The sequence below is a fragment of the Plecotus auritus genome (assembly GCF_963455305.1).
Source record: "Plecotus auritus genome assembly, chromosome: 8".
Classification (NCBI taxonomy): domain Eukaryota; kingdom Metazoa; phylum Chordata; class Mammalia; order Chiroptera; family Vespertilionidae; genus Plecotus; species Plecotus auritus.
Genome location: NC_137782.1, coordinates 29,502,820 through 29,528,431, shown reverse-complemented (window position 1 = coordinate 29,528,431; position 25,612 = coordinate 29,502,820). Strand labels below are relative to the sequence as shown.

The 25,612-nt window shown below is 49.0% G+C and overlaps 1 protein-coding gene across 5 annotated transcripts in view; it reads left to right on the top strand.

Moving 5' to 3' along the window:
* Positions 1-25,612, top strand: part of EEFSEC (eukaryotic elongation factor, selenocysteine-tRNA specific) — a 277,246-nt gene that overhangs the window by 213,389 nt on the left and 38,245 nt on the right. For 4 of the 5 annotated variants that reach the window (XM_080685566.1, XM_080685567.1, XM_080685564.1 and 1 more), the window contains one exon: positions 10,057-10,713. The exons of the other annotated variant lie outside the window; for it this stretch is intronic. In XM_080685566.1, coding sequence (XP_080541692.1) covers positions 10,057-10,713 — 657 coding nt within the window. The remainder of the gene's footprint in view (positions 1-10,056; positions 10,714-25,612) is intronic. 5 annotated transcript variants of the gene reach the window in all.

The window sequence follows — 25,612 nt, the reverse complement described above, 5'->3', positions numbered from 1 at the left end:
TACAAGTTGATGAATACAGGAATAGTCACTGCAACATTATTTATAGTAGTGAAGAGTAGCAGCCAACGTGGCTATCAATAAGGGCATGGATAAATAAAAGGTGGAGTTGTCATAGAAAGGGATACTAACCCTGGCTGGTGTGGCTCAGTTGTTAGAGCATCATCCTGTACACGGATAGGTTGTGGGTTCAGTTCCTGATCAGAGCACATACCTAGTTAGTGGGTTTGATCCCCTCTCTCTAAAATCAATAAGCATGCCCTCGAGTGAGGATTTTTTAAAAAGAATATTATATAGCAATAAAAAAGAACAGCCTAGATCGATTGATACGTAGAGGTATATTAGATCTATATAAATAGATCTATAAATCTATATATCTTTCAATATAAATAGATGTCAAAAACATAATAAAGAAGGAGGTAAGTAGTAGAGTTAAGTAATAATATGATACCATTTGTATAAACTAACAAACAAATACACTATGAGGGACACATACATAGGTGTAAATATATAAATAGAAGGACATAAAGAATTCATGAAGGTAATTGCTACAGGGAATTTTGAAGGAGAGGAATAGGACAGTGGGATTTCTTTCTCAACATCAAGACTTGAAGTATGAGTGACAATATCTTGGTCAATTCCAGGTGGTGGGAACAAAGGTGGTTATTATATCATTTGATTTCCTTTCTAAATGAATTTCATTCCTTAAAAAAATAAGTGGGTGAGAATTGAGTCCCTAAGTCCCATCTGACATTCCATTCTTGCATCCCCAGAGGTGGTGCCATGGAAGTTGGGGTCTGAACAACAAGGGAAAAGCTGGCATCCCCCAGGGGCTCACGCTGCTCTCTCTCAGTTAATGCATTATGTGGGGGATGTCTTATCTGTACATAGCTCGAAGAAGAGCAGCCACATTGAAACCTTATTAGGTCTGATGGAGCCAAACCTAGACTGATCTTTAAAAGCTTATTTCATTTTCTCCGCTCCGGTCTGAACCTCTTTGAATTGAAGTAACTGATCCCGCTGTAAGGTTATTAGTGTCAAATCTTGTGTGTTTCTTTTCCTCTTCGATTTACATTTGATTAAGTAAGATGAAGTTGCAAGGCCCCGACCCTTGCCTTTGGCACAGCCAGGAGCTCCCAGGCTCATTAATGGAACGATAATGGATAATAGAAGTCCAATCTCATTAAAGCCAATACCATTATTACAAAAATTTCTGCACATCATAAAGACTCCTAGGCACAGACTTTTGCCCACTTCTTTCAAGCATCTGTTAATTCTCTAGAATGCCAGGAGGATCCCAAACTCTGCTGTTCCCTTAGTTTGTGTGATGGTGTTGGGCCTATCCATTTCTTATTCTATAGGAATGCTGCCAAAGACCTCCCTGTGGGCAAGTGAAATTCACAGCGGTGATTGTGTATCATTTTGGTTTTCTGTGGTGGAGTAGACATGTATTTGTGGTTTGATAGAGTAATAGAGTACGGACTCTCATGACAGGCAGATCTGGATGCTACAGATACGTGTCCTGAACTCTGGGGCCTCAGTTTTCTTGTCTGTAGATTGAGATCATGGTCAGCCACCTCAGAGGTTGTTAGGAGAATTATATGGACCATCATGGTCTGTAAAGCTTCCTCACAGAGTGTAGGTATCCAACAGATGTGGAGTGTGTGTCTTCTTTATCTCTCTATGGGTCACATGGTGACATGATGAAATCCATTGGAACATTCACTGGGTGTTTGCTATTCCATGCAATGTGCTGAGGAGAACAGGTGAACTCATGATGATTTCCATCTGGAATCGCTTCCATTGGAGGTTTTCAGTAGCCTCGGAAAGAGAAACCAGGTCCTTCTGGGCACAGTATCCTGCAAAATCCTCAGAATGCTGGAAAACCAAATTGCAGATATTCAGAAGACCAGAGAGAGTATCTGACCATGTCATGTCTGAGAGCAGACAAAAGGGGTTCATTTGCTCAATCAGCAAACATTTACTGAGTGTCTGTCCTGTGCTAGGGATTACCATGCTACCCAAAGACAGACACCAGGAAAGTCAGGTCTGAAACCATTAATCACTGGGCTCGGCCAGCAGGAGGCTGTTGCTGACCTTGGTCAGGGCAGCTGCAGCAGCTGATGGCAAGAGGCGAGAGAGCTGGGCTGCTCCTGCCTCTGCAGCCTGGGTCTCATGGCAGGCCTGACTTTCCTGACTTTATTCCATGCCTGAGAAGGGCTCCTATCACAGTGGCTAGTGAGGGATCTTTCCTCTGCTCCTTCTCCAGAGCCATCTTTCTGGGTTCATCCCTTGTGGGCACTATATTGTCCATCATCTGGACCCCACAGCCCCTGGCAGGGCAGAGCTACTCTGCCCCCAACTCCAGCCAGCCCATGGCACAGATTCTACTCAGCTGCTCAGAAGACAGGGCCTGTCTTTTGTCTCAGAGTTGATTGTCCCAAGTCTCAGTATTTGCTTTGTGACCTTGGAGACATCAAAACCTCTGTTTCTTCATCCATAAAATTGAATGTAAAAATATTGACTTGCCCTATAGGGTTTTTATGAAGAATAACTGACCCAGATGATGGTAAAGCTTCTTTGTTCATCAGAAAGGACCAAACTGCTTAGCAAGCATGAACTTAGGTTTTAAAAATTGTTTCTTGCTTGATGTATTCTTCCTCCCTCCCTGAGTCCATTCCTCTCTTTCCCAGAAGTGCTTGATGCCAGGCTGATGGCAAGGACAAGAAGAGACAGCCATACCCTGTGAGGAGCCAGACTCAGGAGCTGGCCCTGACTGGTGGTCCTTTCCTGTCCCACTCAGACGGGTGTCCAACAGCAGTAACCCTCCTGCTCTGTCACCCATCTTCCTCTGCTGCCATTCTAACTACACTCTGCCAGGGAAACATGGGGCCCTAGTGAGCCTCAGCCTTGCTTCTCCTCGGCTTAGAAGGCTCCTTACCCTGTAGGTTGAATGGCACCTCTAAGTGCCCAGCCAGTCCTGCTCCCATAGCAAGGGGATGTATCTCCATGGACCTTTATGGATATGTAGATGCCAGGCTTGGACTGGAATTTTCCAAGGGCAAGGACAGTGTTGTACCTATCTATGACTCCATTCACAAATATATATTGAGGTCTCCTGTTTGTCAGGCAGTGTGCTCGACACTAGAGATAAAATGGAAAAAACAAAGCCCTCATTGTCATAAAGGCTACATTCCAGTATAGAGAGATAGTCAGTAAACAAATATGTCAGGTGGTAGTGAGTGCTATGAAGAAAAATAAAACAAGGAAAAGAATACGGTGGACCTGTCTCTTATTGGGGAGTCAAGGATGGACTCTGATAGAGACATGAAGCGAAGGAGGAAAGGGAAACAGGGATATTTGGAGGAAGAGCATCCCAGTCAGAGGCAAATGCAAAGGCCCTAGGTAAACGCATGCTTGGCGTGTTTAGGGAGCAAAAAGCAAGAAGGCTTATGTTATTGAAGTAACATGAACCGGGTGGAGGGCAGGGGAATCACAGCAAATAAAGTCAAGGGAATAACAGGCTGACTTTAGGGCCTTGTGGTCAGAGTAAGGATGTTAGCTTTTTAGGAGTGAGATGATAAGCTGGTAGAGAGCTTGGAGGCTCTACCAGTGTCATGTCATCTTACATTAAAGCTACACTGTGGAGAATGGACTGCAGGGGGAAGGTCAATAATCAAAGCCCAGTGGGTCAGTGACCAGTGTGGGCAGTGGATGTAGTCAGAAGGGCTGGCCTGTTTTGAAGATAAAGCCCTGATGACTGGATTTGGGTACAGGAGAGCCAAAATGGAACCACATTTCTCCCAAGTGTCTGGAAACTTGGAACTGCCGTTTCTGAGAATGATTGGCCTGAAGGAGATAGGTCTTAGACATAATAAGCCGGAGACACCACCAGACATCCAAGGGGAAATGTCAGGAGACTGCTAGGCTTGCCTTCTCCCAGCTCCCGAACTTCACCTCTCCTGGAGCTGCCAGGTGCCTTTTCTTGTGCTGTTTCTGAGACATCTGATCACAGAACTCATGGCTGCCCCGCCGAAACCTCGTCCGCATTCTCTCCCATTTAGTGTAAGGTGGTCCCTCAGACTGGAAGTCGGGGAGTTCTTCTGTATGTGCCAATCTCTCCGCAGTCCACATCCAGTCTGTTATACTGTCCCATCCTTTTACTGCAGAAAGAATCCTCTGAGTCTCTTCCTTGCTGGTTTCCTCCTTTCCTTTCTTATTTCTCCACTTCTCCCAATCTATTCTGCACACTGTGTGGCCAAAGTAGTCTTTTTAAAGTGCACATTAAAAGGTGTCATTCCTTTGCTCAGCTCATTACCACTAGTGACTTTCTGTTATCCTTCACATAGTGAAGGTGGCTGGCCTGTGTCTCCAGCCTGACTGCACTCCCCCCAGCCAGCCTCACTGTCTTTCAGTCCCTTAAACCAGTGGTCGGCAAACTGCGGCTCGCGAGCCGCAGTTTGCTGCTCTGTTAACTAATGAGTTTGCTGACCACTGGGATAGGGGCTTAATCACAAGGAACAACAACAGCCTGTAATTATTGGAATCGAGAGTGTAGGTCAGTGGTCGGCAAACTCATTAGTCAACAGAGTGGCAAGCCGCATGTGGCTCGCGAGCCGCAGTTTGCCGACCACTGTCTTAAACAAATTACGTTCTTTCCCATCTCCACCCTGCCCTTTCCTCTGCCTGGAATCCCTGTGGGTGGTTCCTTTCATCCAGCTGGTCAATTTCAGTGCCACCTCCTCAGGAAGCCCTCCCTGACCACCCAGGAGGAATAAGGTACTCCAATTATTTTGTCTAATAGCACCTCCCCATGGTTTTGTAATCCTGCATTTATTAGTTGATTATTTAATTCATGCACTCCCCCCCCCGCCCTCCCCCCCCACACACACACACAAGCATAGGACTAAAACTGTTTCTGTTCTACTCACCCCTGTATCATTCCAGGGCCTGGTGCATGAGAGAAACTTAATAGTTATCTGTTGAGTGAATGCATGTACAGTGCCTCAGCCACTTGACATGGATATTAGTAGATATAGGGGTGAGCAAAAGTAGGTTTACAGTTGTGTATGAAACACCACTTATTCTTATATTATTTATTTATTAGTGTATTATTTATTTGTATTACAACTGTAATCCTACTTTTACCTACCCCTATATTGGGTGAGTGAGTTGTTAAAAAGATGGGTAGAAAATAAATGACTGAAAGACAAGCCTGTTTTTTCATTCTTAAGTTGGTAAAACTATCTACTTTTCTATATTTTTGGTGTCCTAAATGGAATTTTATATTCTTGAAATGTGTCTTGGTGGATTGAGGACTTGCCAGTGACTCCATGTGGCAATGCTGTCTGCATGCACCCTGTGAGAGCCCACAGTAGTATCACACTACCCTGTCCCCACTTTATCTGTTTCACAATTTCCTGTCTAGGCCCTTAAAATCTTGATTTGCACAGTTATTAGTCTTTCTGCTCTTCACGGTGCCCTCTTAAGGCATTCTTTATTATTTTAGTCTAAGAACATGAGCCCTGTTGAAAAGAGAACATGCTTTGAATAAAGCCTGCTAGGCAGTCAGCTCGGTGGTGGGGGTGGGGCTGTCTGATGGTAAAGGCTCTGGCTGCCCTCTCTTACAGGAAGGCTCTTAAACACAAGGGTCTCTCAGGCCCCTGCAGGACTGGAATCTCAGCTCTATGCTCTGCCGGGTGTGTTTTGCCACAAGGGGAGTTTCTCTTCCAGAATCAGGGGCAATCATTCTCTTCAGAGGTCCTGGGTTTTTCAGCAGCCTCCTGTGCTTGACACTGAGGATGCAGCAGTAGGTAGACCATGGCCCCTGTCTTAACGATTTAGAAGTCACCATCTATAGGAGACTCGATCATGGTACCACGTGCTGTACCACATCAGCAGTGAGGGAGCCACATGTGCTTCCAGCACAGGCACCAAGGCAAAGTTCAACAACTCACAAAACAAAACAAATTATTGGTTAGGCATATGTCCTACATATGTAATCAGCCTCTATACAACTATATACATGTGTGTATAAAATGAAAAGGAATGCGACACACCAAATCCAAGGAGTGGTTATGTCCAGCTGGGGATATGGAGTTCTTGGTAATGTTGAGTTTTAGGTGGATCATAGGTTGTGGATATCCTATATAACAAAAGGCTAATATGCAAATCGACCTAACGGCGGAATGACCAGTTGCTATGATGCGCACTGACCACCAGGGGGCAGACGCTCAATGCAGGAGCAGGCCCCTGATGGTCAGTGCGCTCCCACAGGGGAAGCACCACTCAGCCAGAAGCCCTGAGCCGGGCTTACAGCTGGTGAGCGCAGCAGCAGTGGCTGGAGCCTCTCCCACCTCCACAGCAGCGCTAAGGATGTCCAACCACCGGCTTAGATGGGGAACAGGCCTAAGCCATTGGTTGGACATCCCCTGGGAGCTCCCGGACTGCGAGAAGATGCAAGCGGCGCCCCCCCCCCCCCCCCAGTGCACGAATTTCATGCACCAGGCCTCTAGTTTATTATAGTACCATTTAAATCATTTAGTATATAGAGGTGGGACTGACAGGGCCATCAACCAGCAATGACAAGTCAGGTTCAGAGTCACAGAGGATAGTAAGCAGCTCTGTCCAGAGGAGTTTCTCCCAGGAGGTACCCTGAGAGCTGGGGTTTTAGGGATGAATGAGAATTTGCCAGGTGAAAGAAGTCCCAGGGAGAAGGAGCCTCATGGACCCAGGGCAGAGACATACAGAACTACAGTGTGTGTAATGAATCATGAAAGCTTCCATTGGCTGTGGTTAAAGGGTTGGGAGAACATGGGTCAGGAAGAGCTGTAAGATGGGCCTGATGGTGGGAGGCTTCAGTGAAGGCAGAGGAGTCTAGCAAGCAGAGAGTGTGCTGGGAGCCATGGCAGTCCCCACCTACCCTGAGCATGTCACTCACTGGGAGGGACTGGTTCCCCATAGAAGTTCAGTTGACCAAAGCATTTTTCTGTTAATAACAGTTTCACCCAAAGGATTTGAAAGTCATGATGTAGAAGATAGGAGCCCATGTACATATTGGTGCCAAAGGATTGCATCATCAAACTTGTGTTTTAGAAAGCTGGCTGGGAGGAGGGAGAACAGAGTTTTAGGCCAGAGAACATCACACTGGCCTGTTGCAGTTCTTGGGGGAAGAGTTGTGATTTGGGTTTCTACCTCACTGAGCGGACACTTAGTGTAAGATAATAGTCAAATTCTCCAGTTACTCTGAGATGCATTCCTAAAAATCTAAGTTTCCCATTGCCCTTACAGACTATTTCAGAGATGTTTTATGTTTCTCTTTGATTGATCTTGGCTGTGGCTTTTGACACTGTGCTTCTCACTTTCTCTGCCCCCTGACCTCTTGGGTAGGTAGTTAATGATCTTTAAACAAACACTTGAGTATTATGGCTCTCCAGGAAGGGACCTGGGCCTGATGTCAGCACACATTCTCCCTTTATCCAGGGAGAAAATGAGTATGCCCCACACCCCACTTTGTAGACGGGGAGGTTTGTGGCCTAAAGGTCAAAATTGTCTTTAGTTTAACAGTTTTTGATGGTAGGTTTTCTGAAATATATTATACGTTTCTCTGCTTTGCTAAGCAGAAATCCATGAATGTGATTTCATCTCACCTCTGAGACATTGGATCTTTGTAGGAGCATTCATTTATTTTGTGACCATTTGTTAGAGCCTATCCCATGTCTGTTCTTGATTTACAAACTGTGGGTGCAGAAATCTGCCTGGTATAGAGTCAGTGTAATGGTTTAGAAGCAGAGATAAAATCAAGTTTGCCTAAACTCCTGGGTGATTTCCGCCTGCCTGCCTTCCCCTCGGTGCCCCCCCCCCTGCCCCGCCTCCCTGATGAAGCCCTCCCACCTCTTTGTTTATTTCTCAAATTCACCAAGCCTCTTTCAGGCTGTTGCACTCATTGGTTTCCCTGTTTAGAACTTTTTCTGGACCTTCACACAGCTTTTTCCTCTGATCAGGTCTTGGTTCAGACATCACCTCTACAGAGGTCTTTCCTGACCACTAATCTAAAAAAGCCAGACCCTCCCTCAGCCCAGGCCTTCTCTGTAACATGTTATATATAATATGCATATTATATCATTATATTAGTTACTTATACTTAAACATAAAATTTTGTATTTTGTTTTTATTAATATAAATTTAGTTAATCTACACTAATAAAAGAGAAACATGCAAATTGACCGTACCTCTGCTTTGCCCACAAGCCACGCCCACCAGCCAATCAGGAATGAGTATGCAAATTAACCCAACCAAGATGGCTGTGGCCACAGAGCGAGCAGGAGGCTTGGGTTTCTCCCGCAATGGAGGAAGCTAAGCGTCCCGCCCAGCCTGGCCTGCCCTGGCCTCCGCTCAAGGCTACAAAGTTTCAATTATAGAAGATAAATAAATCCCAGATACCAGGACCTCCGCTTGGATCGCTGTGGGGTGTGGCCGGCCTGCAAACCACCACAGGCCCCTCACCCAGGCTGCCCCACGCTCCAAGGGAACCCCAACCCTGATCTGGGACACCCTTCAGGGCAAACCAGCCGGCCCCCACCCGTGCACCAGGCCTCTATCCTATCTAATAAAAAAGTAATATGCAAATTGACCATCACTCCAACACACAAGATGGCTGCCCCCATGTGGTCAAAGATGGCTGCTCCCATGTGGACACAAGATGGCCGCCACAAAATGGCCAGCAGGGGAGGGCAGTTGGGAGGGACCAGACCTGCAAGGGAGGGCAGTTGGGGGCGATCAAGCCTGCAGGGGAGGGCAGTTAGGGGTGACCAGGCTGGCAGAGGAGGGAAGTTGGGGGCAACTGGGCCTGCAGTGAAGGGCAGTTGTGGGGGACCCCAGGCCTGCAGGGGAGGGCCTGCAGGGGAGGGCAGTTAGGGATTACCAGGCCTGCAGGGGATGGCAGTTAGGGGTGACCAGGCCTGTAGGGGAGGGAAGTTGGGGGCGACTGGGCCTGCAGAGAAGGGCAGTTGGGGGGGACCCAGGCCTGCAGGGGAGAGCATTTGGGGGGGACCAGGCCTGCAGGGGAGGGCAGTTAGGGGCAATCAGGCTGGCAGGGGAGTGGTTAGGGGGTGATCAGGCTGGCAGAAAGAAGTGGTTAGGGGCAATCAGGAAGGCAGGCAGGCAAGCAGTTAGGAGCCAGCAGTCCTGGATAGTGAGAGGGATGGATGTCAGACTGCCCGATTAGGCCCGATCCTACTGGGCAGTCAGACATCCCTCGAGGAGTCCCAGATTGGAGATGGTACAGGCTGGGCTGAGGGACTCACCCCCCCCCTCCATGCATGAATTTCATGCACCGGGCCTCTAGTATTAATATATTAATATATTTGTATTTTTTTTCTGGATATTAACTTCTTTAGAAACAGACCTCATTCTATTCCTACCCTTAGAACAGTGCCTGGCACACAGCCAGGCTCTATGTGTCAATGAATGAAGAGGGCCCTGCCCAGGAGAAGCCCACAGACTAGGAGGCAGGCAGGCACAGATTAAGCAGTGATAGCACAGCAGGCTGAGTGTCATTCAGAGGGGCTGAGGTGGCACCACAGAGAAAGAGACAGATCCTACCCACTGGAGTTTAGGCAGACTTCCCAGAGCAGTGATGTTTGGCCTTGGCTTTCAAGGACAGATAAGCATAACTTGGCAGGCTGAGGAAATGGGGGGCTGTTCTGCATGGGGTGGCAAGCCTATAAAAGAGGGCTTAAGGCAAAAAGTGTGAGAATGGAGCTTGGGGTAGAGCAGAGACTAGAAGGTTGGAGGAAACTAAGGTAGTGCAGGATTTGGTTGCTGTGACCACTGCCCACATCCTGGACTAGGTGCCCTGTGGACCTAGGCCTGTATTTTCAGGGTGGAGCCTTCTCTGTCCAAGAGGGGTCTGGCTGGCCCCAGATCTCCCTTTGGCTGGCATGCCAGGTGCCAGGTGAGTGTTGGTGGCACTTGGACAGGGATTTCTCCAGCTGGCGCCCCTCACCTCAACCTCCCAGCTTGTGGGTTTCATGAGCTTTATCTCTTGCTCCTGACCAGGTGGTGAAGAAGGTGAAGTCCATGCAGATGTTCCACATGCCTGTCACCTCGGCCATGCAGGGCGACCGACTGGGCATCTGTGTCACTCAGTTTGATCCCAAGCTGCTAGAGCGTGGCCTGGTGTGTGCCCCTGAGTCCCTGCACACTGTCCATGCGGCCATCATCTCCGTGGAGAAGATCCCATATTTCCGGGGGCCCCTGCAGACCAAGGCCAAGTTCCACATCACAGTGGGCCACGAGACGGTTATGGGCCGGTTGATGTTCTTCAGCCCTGCACCGGACAACTTTGACCACGAGCCTGTGCTGAACACCTTCGATTTCTCCCAAGAATACCTCTTCCAGGAACAGTACCTCTGTAAGGATCTTGAGCCAGGGGCAACAGGCAGTGACCAGGTCACCGAAAAGGCAGGCCAGGCCACAGAAGGCCTCTGTCCCCGACAGCAGTGGGCCCTCGTGGAGTTTGAAAAGCCTGTCACCTGCCCTCGGCTGTGCCTGGTGATTGGCTCCAGGCTAGATGCGGACATTCACGCCAACATGTGCCGGCTGGCCTTCCACGGCGTCCTGCTGCATGGGCTGGAGGACAAGAACTACACTGAGAGCCTCCTGCCCAAGCTGAGAGTGTACAAGCTGAAGCACAAGCACGGCTTTGTGGAGAGGGTAAGCAGCTCCTCCCTGCCCATTGCCCTTCTGCCGGGCTCTGGTGGCTGGGATGGGCACAGTTTGGCATCTGAGATGAGAGCCAGGAAGGCATCAGAGACCTTCTGATCGCAACTTCTGTAGTTTTTAGGCAAGGAAACTGAGGCCTTCAGGGGTCAAGTGGCCGAAGTTCTCTCGTTAGTCACTGTGCCAGGGCCTACACCCAGGCAGGGAGCCCTCAGGGAGTAGAGGTGCCCCAACAGGGCAAGCAGGCCTGACTCTCACACAGGCCAGTTTCAGGCAGCAGCATTTCACCTGGGCCAACAACCAGTGGTATCAGTGGCCTTCCTGAGCCTTGGAGGGGAGGCTGGGCCCTGCCCTGTCACCCTGATGCCAGGCCCTGACTCTCAGGGCCAGGGGGTGTGGGGGAGGCTGAGGTTTCATCAGGCAGGGTGTCTGCCGTGTCTGCCCCAAGCCAGTTATGTCAAGGGGAGGAAGTTTATGACTGGTCTTGCAGGCCATACTGGGTCAAGTCTGTCCTTAGTCTGTAGGGTGAGGGAGTATGGGCTAATGGTAGCAGGGGGTTCCAGAGAGCAAGAGGTGGGAAGGTACAGGAAGATGATAGGGAGGGTCCAGGTTGCTGGCTTTCTGAGGTATCTGATGTCACTGGAGGCAGTTTTTAAATGTGTGGGTAAGCCAGTCTAGTTTATAGGCCTATCATTAGGGTGAATGGGTATGATGGCCTGAGAGAGCCTACACAGGGTCCCAAAGTCCTGGCACCCCCTTCTTCCCTTGGGTGGACCTGCCCACCCTCAACACCCATCCATATAGGTCTGAGTAGGAATCTATGCCTACTGGGCCTCAAATGAATGGGTGGACAAATATGCAAATCTCACTGTCCCTGGGGTTGGCTGCCTGAATGTGGGTCTTTGCAAGTTAAGGGGTGACCATTAGGGGAGGGAAAGGTAGGAACGGGGCTGGGATTGACTGAGCATGGCAGTGCTGCAACCCCAGTGTTGGGAAACTCAGGCTTCTAGTGAGTTGTGCCCTGAGGCTCTCAGCAGGCCTTATAGTTCTGCTCCCCAGACAGCGGGATGAGGTCACCCCTCTGATTCAACCCTGCTCATGTCAGCACAGGCTCTAGCACAGTGCTGAGCAGATGCTCAGGAAAAGGTCCCCAGAGCCTTGTGCATTAGACAGTGTTGGAGCTACCATTGCCTCCCAACCTCCTGTCTCCCTTTCTTCTTCCAGATCCCCAGGTTTTCTCCTCTGGAACTCTGTCATTGCAGACCTTTCCCCTCCCCTCCTCATCTCACAATGCTTCCTAGGTACTTAGGACCTGTCCCTCTTCCTCTCCTACCCCTACCCCTAATCCACCCTCCAGTGGGAAAATGAAAGCAGCCCTTTCCTTACCGAAACTCAGGATTCCTAAATCGATGAACACAGCCCTTCAACTTAGCCAGGCACAGCTCGGTCACTCAGTGTGTGGGTCCTATAGCTGGGTCTACATCCCACCTCTGCTGTTCTCTGGGCAGGGGACTGTCCTCTGTGAATGTTGGTTTTCTCATTTGCAGAGCAGTGGCATATGCTAAGCTCCTAAGGTCACTGGAAAGTGTTGAAGGCTGACAATGGGGGCATGTTCCAGGGCCCCGTCAGCCCTAGGCCAGCCCCAAAAGGCTGTTGACGATGAAGGTGATAAGGCGCACATCACTCATTTGTCTAGCTTGATTTGTTAGCAGCGTTATGGAGTATAATTATTTTGTGGTGAAATATCTACCATGGAGTAATGCCCCACTTGGTGTATTCATGGATCTAATTGCCCCCACACAAGCCTATCAGTGGTGGGGCAGCAGTCACCTCCTTTGAAGATAGGAGCCTGGGTTTGTAAGGAGCAAATAACACATTGCTAAAATGAATCAAGCTGGAGTGTCCTTGATGGGAGACTTTCCTTCCTGGTAAGGTTGGTAAGGCACTGAACTTGGGCATCAGATGGATAGGGCTCAAACCCTGGCTGTGCTGTGCAGCACTGCATACCTTGGACAGCCATTTTATTTCAGCATCCTCATTCATTCAGGGCAAACTACAACCTCATAGGGTTGGATTGAAGGAGCCACCATAGCACAGGGCATCACATGTAAGAGTTCTAGTGCAGGTGCAGGCAGAAGGCTGGACTGTTTGTGAGGAGTGGCCCTGTTTGCTTTAAAAAGGAGCCAGAGTTCCCAGAGATTTTCAGATTGCTTGGTCAGCCACAGTCTGGGCCGTGTGGCAGACTGGTCAGATGTGCAGGACAAAAGCCCGGCAGACCTTGGCTTCAGTTCCACCCTCAGCACCTCCTAAGGTGGAAATGGGATGATTATGAGACTTCCCTGCACCTCAGGTATGTTGCAGTGCTGCCCTGTGAGGTCAAAGGGAGACGAGATGGGGGAATACACTGAGGGCCTGAGATCAGTACTTGGCTCCTAACTCTGTGCTTGCTGTTTTCATGATTATCAGTTTTTAAGCTCTTAGAGTCATAATAATAAATCCTGGAGCTTGAGGCCAAAATGGTATTTCACTCCTTACCCCAGGACATCATTATCCCTCTCTGAAGCACAGGGACCAGTTCCCTGACCCCTGTCAGGAACCACCCAGGGCTGGTGGAAGTGGCATGTTTTGGGAGGGAGCTAAGAATCAGTTTGGCCCATGGTTGTGGTTGTCTAGGGCAGGGAAAGCCCCATGCTGATCTTTCCCTGGCCATGGTTGGCTACCTCTAAAACTTCTTGGACACATCACAGCTACCTCCTAGCATGCCGGGCATGCCTCCATTCAAAGAAGTCTCCAAGAGGCCAAGACATCTTGAAAAGGTTAAATTCAATCTCTAAGGATGGATCTTTACCACCATGGCAAGCCAACTCCCAGCCTTTACTCTGTCCTGGGGTAAGGACAGAGCACAATGGGCAGGCTCATTGTGTGCTCTGCAGGCACAGTCAGTTTTCTGGGAGGTCTTCCATTCATAGAGAAGGAAGGCCCAGCCCTCAATAGATATGTGTTGAATGAACACTTTCCACCTGGAGGGCTTAAGATATATAGGCCTTCTGAACCTATCACCTAAAATATATTATTCATTCACTGGAGGCCCAGTGCACGAATTCGTGCACGGGTAAGGTCCCTCAGCCTGGCCTGTGATCAGGGCCAATCAGGGTGGCTGGCTGGAGGGAGGGACTGCGGGAGGTTGGCTATGGGAGCGCACTGACCACCAGGAGGAAGCTCCTGTATTGAGCGTCTGCCCCCTGGTGGTCAGTGTGCATCAGAGCGACCGGTTGTTCGGTCAACTGGTTGTACAGTCACTTAGGCTTTTATATATATATATATATATATATATATATATATATATATATATATATATATATATATATACTAAAAGCCCGATGCACGAAGATTCGTGCAAGAATGGGCCTTCCTTCCCCTGTCTGCCGGCAGCGCCTTCGCTCTGGCTGGAGCCGCCTTTCCACTCTGGCCCGGAGCTGCCTTTCTGCCTTCTCATGCTGCCTAGAGGCCCAGAGCAATTGGGTGGTATGGAATGCCTGCATCATGGCCATGGCGACGACGCAAGTGTCCCGCCCTGCCCCTAGCCGCTCGGCACCTGTGTATGCATATTAACCCGCCATCTTTGTTGGGTTAATTTGCATACTGCTGATTGGCTGTGTGTGTCGTGAAGGTACAGTCAATTAGCATGTTACTCTTTTATTAGGTAGGTAGATATGTTCAGATGTTTACTGAGCTCCTGTGTGTGACAGACACTGGGGATACAAGATGGACAAAGTTCTTGTCCTCACAAGGGGGACTGGCAGAGAATAGTAGATTAGACACTTTTAGGTAGTAGTAAGTTCTAGAAAGAAAATAATTGAGGGAGGTAACTGGGAAATGATGAAGACCATACATGGCCAGCTTTCAGGCCTCCCCAGCCTTTCCTCTTCCTGTGCTAGTTTTCTCTGGATCTCTTTCTGAGCTGCTGCAATCAAATACAACATAATCAACTCACCACTGGAAGTGGCTTTCCTTGCTCAGCAACAAATGAGTCACTTGGGAACTGATTTTGAATGCAGCCTCATTCTCATTTTTTATATTTGTGAAGAAATTATGCTGTGATGACTTACACTATTGGAAATTTTCTCACTTTTCTGACCATTGTTTTTCTGTGAATTGGGACTGTGAGTGATGTCAGTGTATACTGTATTCTGTCAGCAGAGCCAGTAACAAACACAACACTTTGCCATGTGATTCAACTAAATAATATCCACACGCCACAAAGCCTTAGAAGTATGACATTCGAAGTCCACTTTTTCTGTTTTGAATATGCACTGGTGGGTGTGCACTGATAATACAAGTAAATAACTAAAACGTGTGGTTGGATGCGACACTGTGGAGCTCTCCCTGTGTCACTGCGATTTGTGGTGCACCTGGCAGCTCCTAGGTTTGTCTTGCAACTGCTCAGCTCTACTGCTATGAACAAGATGGAAAGGAGTCAGCGTGGCTGAGTGCCAGTAAACTTTACTTATAGATGCTGACATTTGAATTTCCTATAGTGTTCACCCATCATAAAATAGTCTTCTTTTGATATTTTTCAACCCACTGGGACATGTAAAATCTATTCTTAGCTAAAGGCCATACAGAAACAGTGGACAGGATTTGGCTTTCTAGCTATAGTTTTTCAACCCCTGATCTAAATGGTAAATAGGAGTCTTGAAATAGAATACACATACTGCAAGGAAAAGTCTGATGTCACCTATGCTACAAGTTCTCCTCTCTCTCTGCATTCCCTAGGAGTCAGGTTCTCCAGTGGGGCTTGGTTAATAGAGCTGGTCCAGAGCTCTCACCCCCGCAGGGTGAAGGGAAGTGAAAGTGTTCTAAAGAGCTGTCTTTCTAGGGAGAGGGCTTGGCGAAGGGAATTAGAGCATATGGTAATGAGGGAAATCGTTAGTATCCCATTTTTAAGTAAAAATATAGAAATGTAAGATAAAGGAAAAGAAACTATGAATGGCATAAAAAGTGTAGTAGGATTTCCACATTAACTAAGGAAAAACTGGAATGAATTTAATTAAACCAACAAAAATAAGAAAAACAAGAACACTGCTCATAAATAATAACAAAAACAGAAGGAACAAAATTAAGTTTTAGCCACACTAAATGTGACTAGCTGAGTTCTCCTGTTTAAATACAGAGACTACAACATCTGGTTATATGCTTTTTATAAGAAACACACTTAAAGTGATAAACAAAGGTTAAGAATAGAAAGATGTTAGGTGACTATAAACAAAAAGAAAGCATGAGTAATAATATTAATTTCAGACAATGTAGAATCTAAGATTAAGAATCCTAACCAAGATAAAGAGGACATCATGATAAAAGGCACAGTTACAAACTTGTATACACAAAACATATAAAAACAACATTAGAAATCCAAGGAGAACTTGGTAAAAAATGGAATTATAATTGCAATGGGACACTTGTGAGTGCATATTTCAGAATTGGACAGGTCCACTAGACAGCAGATAAAAGACAAAGAGACATAATACAGTTACTATGCTTGATTTCTAGATAGGCAGATGGAAATTCTTACATCCCATGAATAGAGAATATATACTTTTTCCTATATGTATGCCACATTTACAGAAACTAAGCATTCAGCAGTAATCATTTAAAAATATTTATAGAACACTCACTATGTGCTGTTTTCAGGGCTGGAGATATAACAATGAATAAGAAAAGAAAAATCCCTTCTCTTATGGAATTTGAATTTTAGTTGTACTTGCAGCCACAGAAAAAAACCCAAAGGATTTTTTAAAGTAGAAATCATAAACCATGGAAATTAAAAATGAAGAATTTATATGTAGATATGGCTATAGATATATAGTTTGTGTGTTCATTCTTTCATTCTTTCATCTATTTTCTGCTTGGAAATTAGCAAACAGTAAATTGTACATTTGATTAAGGCCATTTCTCCTACTATTATATAATGTTGAGTCCCTTAGTAATAACTTTTTTTTTTTTGAGTTTTCTTGCAGTCCTTCCATTACTTTGCAGAGAGCCTTAGGTTCCCTTGAAGATGACTTTAACACAGGGCCAAGATTCAGACCCTTCCATAGCAGTAGTATAGAACTAGGATTCAGTGCGTTTTCTTCATTGTATTTCCTTTTACCATCAGGTTCCTTTTATGACAAGCCACCCTAGTTTTCTTTTTAGGGTACCATGTGAAGTTTTCCTTTTAACATATATATTTAAAGAAACCTATTAAATAAATAATAGTACAGGTGTGCAAAGATCTGGTGAAAATAATGAGGGGTGAAGGATGTGGTACAGCCAAGGCTGGGAGATGCTGGGCCATGTCCCCAGAGGTGCCTGCACCTTGGCCAGCAGCTCCTCTCTTAGGGCACTCAGAACAGAGTCTCACAGGAAACGGGGTCTTCCTAGTGCAGGACAGACTCATGCCCATGCCAGAGGGACATCCAGAGGGCTACAGGGGCCAGGAGAGAAGCAAGAACTGCTGAGGTGGGAGGAAGAGGTCTGGTCAGGGAAAAGCACGGAAGAGCTGATGGCCTCATCACTGTTCAGATATTGGGGGCAGGGTGGTGGTGGAGGAGGACATGGAAGAGGGACTTCCCAGGTCCAGGAACTGTTTCCACAGAGGCACAGAGCTGCCATTACAGACCCTGACCATTTGGAAAAGAACCCTGAGCCCAGGGTCTCCAGCAGCTGGAGGGCAGGGGACAGGAGCTCCAAGAGGTAGACCAGGCCAGGTACTGAAGTCAAGCTCTTTATCCTCAACCAGGGGAAACACTGCAGACTGGGGATTAGGGGAGGCTTGTTCAACTTGTAGTAGAGAAATCCTCTGAACAGGGCCAGCAGAGCAGCCTACAGGGAGGCTGTCCACTCGAGGTCCCCAGCCTTGCCCCTCTCACCCAGCCTTCTAGTTTATTTGAATCATCTAGCCATCACTAAAGTCACCTGTTTTCTTACTTGCAACAATTGCATGAAAAGAAGTGGGCAAATGAGGGCTCAGTGCCAAGGACTGTGAGTGCTCTGTACCGCTGCCTGCTCCATTTTATACCTTCTATTGCCACACCACAGGAGGCCTTCCTCACCTCCCCATCCATCTGCCTCCCTCCCTGCCCTGGCATCTTGCACAACTCCACCCCAATAATTTTCTACAAAACAAAGGTAGTCCTGCCAGCTCCTACTCAAAAATCTCTTTTGGCCCACCTCACCACCAAGACAAAGACAATGCTCACACCTTAACACACCACGGCTGGCCTGCCACTCATTGTGAAGCTAGTGGCAAGCAAACTGTGGGTGCTAGGGAGTGGCAGGCCGGGAAGGCAGGCAGGTGGGCCAAGTGAATGCTTCCTTGAGACCAGGACTGGAGGAGAGAAGAGGGCTTGTCTGCAGGCTGCGGCTACGGACAGCCCAGGAAACTCAGGCTCCAGCCTGCAAGAGTCCCAGGGCCTGCTGGGTGGACCTCCTAAAGGTGTAGGACTTTGGGCAATTCTCTTCCCCTCATTTTCCTTATTAGAGAAATGGGGGCTTTGCCTCTATTTTTTGTGGGGTGGTATAAGAAAGGGAGATCAGTCCATGTAAGATGCTGTAACTGGCACAGGGTAGGCTTTTGTGGAGCAGAGGCATCCTCATTGCTGTTTACTCAGACTTGCCTCATGGCATACATGCCTGGGTCCCCAGCTGGGGTGGTGGCAAGAAGCTGGCACCCCCTGCCCCTGTGGTGGGATCGGACCAGGCATGCTGGTCATCCTGGGTCTGGCAACCACTGGCGCCAGGTAGGAAGGCCTTAGGGCTGGACCAGAGGAGCCTGTGGCATCAACCCAACCAAATGTAAATAGGCAAACACCACCAGGAGCACTGGCTGGCTTTGAAGTAGGAAGCAGTGCTGCCTCCGGGCTCCTGGCTTGCCCCCTGCACAGCTGATGGTTGTTAAACGTGCCTGCCTGGGGTTCAGGCCAGTCTGTGACTACCGTTGGTAAGCAGGGGCTATACTTCCTGACCAGGGGCCACCTAGCAGGCTTGGTGGCCCAGGTGGGCAACTTCAGAACCCCAACCCCTGGAGGAAGCAGCACTCGGCCTGCCTGGCTGTCCCTTGTTCCCCCAGTCCCTGTCAGCAGACTGAAGGCTGTATCAGCTCCCAGACCACTGGAGAAGACAGGAGCCCCCGAAGCAGAGGCCTAGAAGGCGCCCTCCTTAGGATAAGATCAGATGGCTGTCCTAGTGTTCTGGCCCCCGGCCCAAATCCTCAGCCTCTTTTACAGATATCGGCATCGATAGCTGAGAGTCTTGCTTGGCTGCTGAAGGGCCTGTTAGCCTGCCTTGAAAATTGCTTTTTTGTTTGCATACAGACACAGAGTTGAGGCAGATTGATGTGGTGGAAAGAGCTGGTTCTGGAGACCAGTGCACTGAGCGCCTAGCCAGGGGTGGGCAAACTTTTTGACTCGAGGGCCACAATGGGTTCTTAAACTGGACCAGAGGGCCAGAACAAAAGCATGAATGGAGTGTTTGTGTGAACTAATATAAATTCAAAGTAAAGGAGCAGAGGGGAGAGCAAGAGAACCCTCCGCTTTTTCGGCTCCGCGGGCTGGATAGAACAGCCGAATGGGCCGGATCTGGCCCGCGGGCCGTAGTTTGCCCACGGCTGGCTAGGCGCTGGCTTGGGCTGACTGTGGACAAAACTCCCCCCAATGCCTACTCCTGCCCAGAACCTGCTTCTTTTTTTTAAATATGTTTTTAATTGATTTTAGAGAGAAAGGAGAAGGAGAGAGAGAGAATAACATCAGTTGGCTGCCTCTCATATGCACCCTGACCCCATATGTTTGCCCTGGGGACTGAACCTGCAACCTGGGCACGTACCCCGACTGGGAATCAAACCAGCAACCTTTTGGTGCATGGGATGATATTCAACCAACTGAGCCACACCAGCCAGGACAGAACCTGTTTCTTCTTCAAAGGACCTGTGGTAGGAAGTAGATAAGACCCTATGTGCAAAGGGCCAAGCATGGAGCCTGGTATATAGTTAAGTGCTCAGTAAAATGTCAGTTTCCTTTTTTCTCCATGAAAAAGCAGCTGCCTTTGGGAGCCATGCCTTGGTACCTCCTGATCAGCCACTGACAGGAACTTTACCTGCATGGCTGCCTGGGTGATGGAAAACAGAAACAAGGGGGGATTCAGTGCAGATAAGAGGTTGTAAGGAAGGAGGGAGCTAGCAGTCAGGGCTTGTCACCAAAGGGCAGAGCTGGCTAGTCTTGAGAGCTGGTTGTGGGGAGTGTCGGGCAGATTCCTCCTGGGGTGGGTGCCCTCTGTGAGGTGCAGATCCTGGCCCACCCTAGGTCTTCCTAGCCTGGGCCTCTGGAACTCAATTGACAAAATGAGATTAATTGAAGGCTAATTTCCTTGTCTGGGCTAACTCTAAGGGGTTGCAATGAGGCTGATCCTCACTGACAGCATACTTTCATGTCAGAAATCTCATTTCTTCCTCACAACAATCTTGGAGGTGGATATGTTTGCCCTGTTTCACAGGAGAGAATATTGAGGCTCATAGGAGTGACTTGGCTTGCCATGGCCCTGTACTGGGAGGAGGTAAATGCCAGTCTTGGTGAAATATTTCCTTTGCTAAACAAGAATGGATGATACAAGAGTGTCATCATTATCCCAGGGACTCTTGGCAAAGTTGTCAATTCTGGTGGCCTTCAAGTGCCCTGGAAGAATTAACACCCTATTTGTAGGGGACCTCCGAGAAGACTTTGATTGGGAGGTAGGGGATTGGGTTCTGAGGGGTTCTGAGGGCAGGACCTGCCAGGTAGTCTATGCTGAGTATGTATTAGCATCCTTGCTTTTCTTCAGCAGGTTTGATGTCTCTATATCTTGTGCTTTCTGAGTATATTAGAAGATCCCCTGTCCCAAGTGGCACTTCACTTTAGCTTTTCCCATTTTGACATTGTGCCAGTCTTTTCTCTGGGTGGTCATCCTGCTACCAAGTCTTAGGTGTTCTTGTCCACATCAGTACCCCTAATCCTAACACCAACTTTTTTCAGAGGAAGAAACAGGTTCAGAGAAGTCCCTTGCCCAAGATTGTAGTGCTGGAAGAGGCAGAGGCAGGACTCAAGCCTTCCTAGCTCCTTTTCTCTCTTTAGTCCTCTTCACAACAGACCTGGCTCAGAGCTCCATCTCACAGCCTGCTGACCCTCTTTCCTTGGTGCCACTTCTCCAATTTTAATTAGAATACCAGCTTCAGAACTTGGGCAGTTCCCAAGCCTCATCCTGGGAGCCGGGCTCTGAGAGAGACACACACGTGTAATGACATAATTATGTGCACAGGCAGCCAAGTCCCCACTCAAAAGCTGGGGACAGTGGGGACTCACCTGGCATGTGAGCGAGGACCTGGCTTCATATGTAGCCAGTGACTGCTCCAATGACTGAAAGCTAATAAATGAAGCAAATTATTCATGCTAACAGTGAAAGTCCCTTCTTAGTGTTATTGTTGTAACTGTGCTGGCCCCATTTCAGCATTGTTTCCTAGGAGCAAGTCCCACCGAGCAAATCCCACATGCATTGCCTTTGGTTTGATGTTACAATGATTGATTTCAAGATGAAAAACCTCCAATTGTTCTCTGGGGGCTTTTCCTTGTTGGATGTGCTGGTGTCTGATCTCTGAGGTCTCTCCTTCAGTGTGAAGAGTCTGTGACTTGGAGAGGAGTCCAACTATTGCACATGCACACGCGTATACACATATTCTAGAGATGGGTAGGGCTGAGGAAAGCCATTTCCCAATCTTCCACCTTTTACATCCAGGACAGATGACGACCCCTGGTCTTCCTGAAGCTCTCCAGAGATGTAGGCCTCACTGCCTGTAGCAAGAGGGGCTGTCGCCTTTCCTCCAACCAGACTTTTAATTCAATGAGGTTTCATGCAGCAGACATTTGATGAGTCCCCTCTTAGCACCCACCCCAGCCCCAGTAATTTCTGGAAAGGGTTAGCTCAAAGATGCAGAAATGTGCTTAGGCCAGCTCCTACCTTTCAAGACACACACACACACACACACACACACACACTTCCAACAGGGCCAACCTGTACAGGCCAGCTGCGGCTGTACTGGGAGACCCATACACAGGCTTCATCCTGGCTGCTCCCGCCACAGCCTTTGAATGGGGATATTGTGGCTGGCAGGGTGCTGTGGAAGAGTGCTGTGTCAACTAACAAGCTCTGCTCACTTCTGCGGGGCAGTGGCCAGTGGTGCTGGGTACATAAAACCCTACCTGTGGTCCTGTATGGCACAGCTGGGGGAGTCCTGGGGAATTGTGGGGCAACAGAGGCTTAATGTGAACCTGCAGCAACTCTCTTTCCCCACTTTGCCGACTAGAGCTGAGGCCCACACAAGTTAGGACACAGGCCAGAGTCCTTTAGGCCACCAGACTGGGGCTTTGAGCCTGGCTCCAACCCACGACGCAAGCGGTAGCTCACCATGCTCTCCAGATCCCCCGCTCTGCTGTGAAACCTTAAAATCTGGTTGGATGCAGCACTCCAGGCTGCTCTTAGCTCCTTTCATCGTTCCTCACACCTGACCCCATCCTCATAACCTTTGCCCTGAGTGTTCTCTTCACTCTAGTGTGCCATATTTTCCCAAGTTCAGAGGCCTGTACTAGAACTGATTACTTGGAATTCACCAGTACCGCAGAGGGGGACAGCTCACCTTCTCTCCAACCTCATCTTGTGGGTGAGGAAACTGGAGGCCTGGGGAATCAGTTGCCTTTCATGCCTTCTGTGTCTCGCCTGCAGCGCTCCACAGCAGTGTGTCTGGGCTGGCATATCTGCCTTTGAAGGTAAGGGGCTTGGGCCCACCACAGTTCCTGCTCCTGTGGCCACCCTCCATTCATCCTCCCTCCCTGTCTCCTTCCCTATAGATAGCCCGTGGGGGCTGGGTCCCTGCACTTAGGGATCAGCTCCTCCAGGAACTTGGGGTTTCAGGAGTTGGGACTGGGGAGATGGGGCAGCCTCGTGCCTGGGCCAGACTTGCAGGCCATCTTGGGTTCAGCAGTTACGGTCTGGTTCCAGGGAGCCCAAGGGATGGAAAACGCCATTGCTGGGTTCCTTCACTGCTGCCAAACCTAACCTCCTCTTGGCTCTTGTTCCCCTGGGACACTATGAGGCAGGAAAAGCTGGATGTGTGACTTTGGGCAAATCCTTTCACCTTGCGGAGTCCCTGCAGGGCTTTTCTAAAGATTAATTAATGGTGTGGAGACACCTCTCCAAGAGCATGGCTCAGGACGACTTGTGGCTTTCACCTGCTGCAGGCCACGTGGGCGGCTGGGGCAAGGGCTAGGAGTCTGCGAGAGGAGGGGTTTGCGGCTGGCTCCTAGAAGGACCCACTCTGGTTGCTGTAACATGACAGCACGACTCTCAGTGGGCAGGGCATCCCAGAGTTCCTGAGACCAGGTTCCTGGTGGTGTGCTGAAGGCCAGCTTCCCCCCCCTCACCACCTGACTTATAAGTGGAAGCAAAGACACAGTGGGTAGCGGGAGCACCCAGTCAGCACTGTTGTGTCAGCACTATTATATCTTCTGGCCACATACTAAGACAAGCAAGCAGGAGCTCCCTTTGAACCTGAAATCCTTTCTAAACTGCCACTCTACCACCAGTGAGACTATGAGGCCAGCCGCAAGAGGAGCCCCTCGGACCTCCTCAGAGGGTGGAAGAAGCCTATTCACTCCCAACCTTATCCCGGAGGCTTATAAAAATATTGTGGTAATGTAGGTCAGTGAACTGCACAGCATCGCACACCAGCGGGATTACAGGCCCTGCCCGCCCACCAGCCCACTCTGTCAGATGAGAATGTAAACAAGAAATGCTGAGAGCCCTCCGCTTCCTGGCCCTAGACCTGTCTATGTAGCACTTAAACCAGCGTTGGGGGTCTTCACCATCTGCCATGAAAGCCCTGAAGCTTTTTGAAGTTCCCCAGAAGTTAATAAAATTAGTCTGCCCTCATTGCAAGACCCTGGCTTGGGGAATGATAGATCCTTTGCTGTCTCTGTAGCATTTAGCTTTTTAAGGTAATATTTTATAACCAAAAGAAAGGAGGGGGCACCTGCCATCCTCCTTGGCTTTGGTCACTGGGAGGCCCAGTGCCAGGCCATTGAGAGAGACCAGCACTGGGTATGCAAGACAGCTAGGCCCAGAGCAGGCTGGCTGGCTCGCTCTTTGATGACCATATCCTCCAACCGCATGTCCACTTAAGTCATTGACTTTTATCCCCAAAGAGTCAAGAGCCACCTTCTCTCCACCCCCATATCATGTGCTTATTTGCTGGGACCTGCCACGGGTCAGGGTCAAGGCTGTTTGGACAGAACTCCCAGTCTTTGGTGAGGGAGACTGACAGACCAGCTATCAGTGATAAGACAGAACTGCCAGACTCTCGGGACAGGAGGGGCCTGTTGTGGGGAAAGCTGCCCAAGTTGAACTTGGGGAAGAGCATGGGAGGGTAGGGGGGAGGGAAGTGTGATAAAAGTACATGAGGAGATTTGGGGCGTGATAGATATGTTCAGTAGTTTGATTGTAGTGATGGTTTCATGAGTTTATACATATATCCTAACTTACCAAATTGGTACCTTAAATATGTGCATGCTGTTGTATATCAGTTGTCCTCAATGAAGCTGTTAAAAAATGAGAGCCCACAGACAGGAGCGAGCACTACACACACCCCAGCAACTATGATGGGGTGTACATCCTGGACTTACTCCAGCATTCAGGGAGCACCCAGCAAGGGAACGCAGCATGAAGGAGCCATGTTTCTGCCTCATGGCTTTGTGTCCTGGTTGGGAGCAGTGAAGAGTAACAGATAAAGCTGTGGCCAATGTCAGGGAGCACTCTGTGCTCTGAAGACAGAGATGGGCCAAGGGGTCGAGAGGAATGAGGGGGGTGGAGCAGGGGGTAGTGAGCCATGGCTTCCGGGACACTGCAGGCACAAAGTCCTTGTCTAGGACCTTTGCTGGGCACTAGGAGCTGGCACAGAGATGGGCACCCTGTCTCTGCCAGTGCATGGTCCACAGGCAGTGGGACAAAGGGGGATGTAAACATTACCTCTCTTAGGACATCCTTGCATCCCTTGAGGCAGGAGCTTAGGTTTGTTGTTAACTACATGCCATGTACGTGGCAGACTCTCAGTGGAAGAGGAGCAGACAGTCCTGTGAATGCGGTGAGGACCTGCTGTCTGAGAGAACACCTGCCTGGGTGGCTTGTTTGGTTCCGCCGGTGCCTTTAAAAGGTGGTTCTCTGTATAGGATGGAAGCTCCTCATGCAAGCACTGTCCTTTTTTGTTTCTCAGCTAGCCTCGGCGTCAGGACAGGTCTTGTGTCTCAGCCATATCTGTCTCAGTATAGTCAAGGCCAGTGGGACCAGGACATCCTGGCAGCACTACCTACCACTTCTCCAGCTTGGCACGAGTCAGCCATGGTCTTGCTCTGCTTTGCAGAGTCCCTGCAGACTTGGGTTTGCATTTCTGCTGTGCCGCTGCCTCGGGTGACCGCAGCCCACTCAGGTCTTGTTCTGACCTCGGCTCTGCCCGCTCTGAAATAGGAATGAAAACCCTTGTAGACAAAGGTGCTCAAGGGGCCCCCTAAGGTATCAGTGAGCAAAGCTAAGGGACTCTGGGGCTGGGGGCTGAGGAGCTCTGAGGATTGAAGGACTCTGAGGGGCTAAGGGACTCTAAGAGTTGAGGGACTCTGGGGCACTCCTCTTTAGCAGCAGAGGCTGAGCTGGGGACAGGAGACAGCAGTGAGCCCTTCAGTCATGGGGAATGGGGAATGGCTAGTCCAGAGCCATTGGTTCTAGATACCTACTGCACCTGGCTGGGCTTGCTGAATGTGAATAGAGGGCCCTCTCATGGGACTGG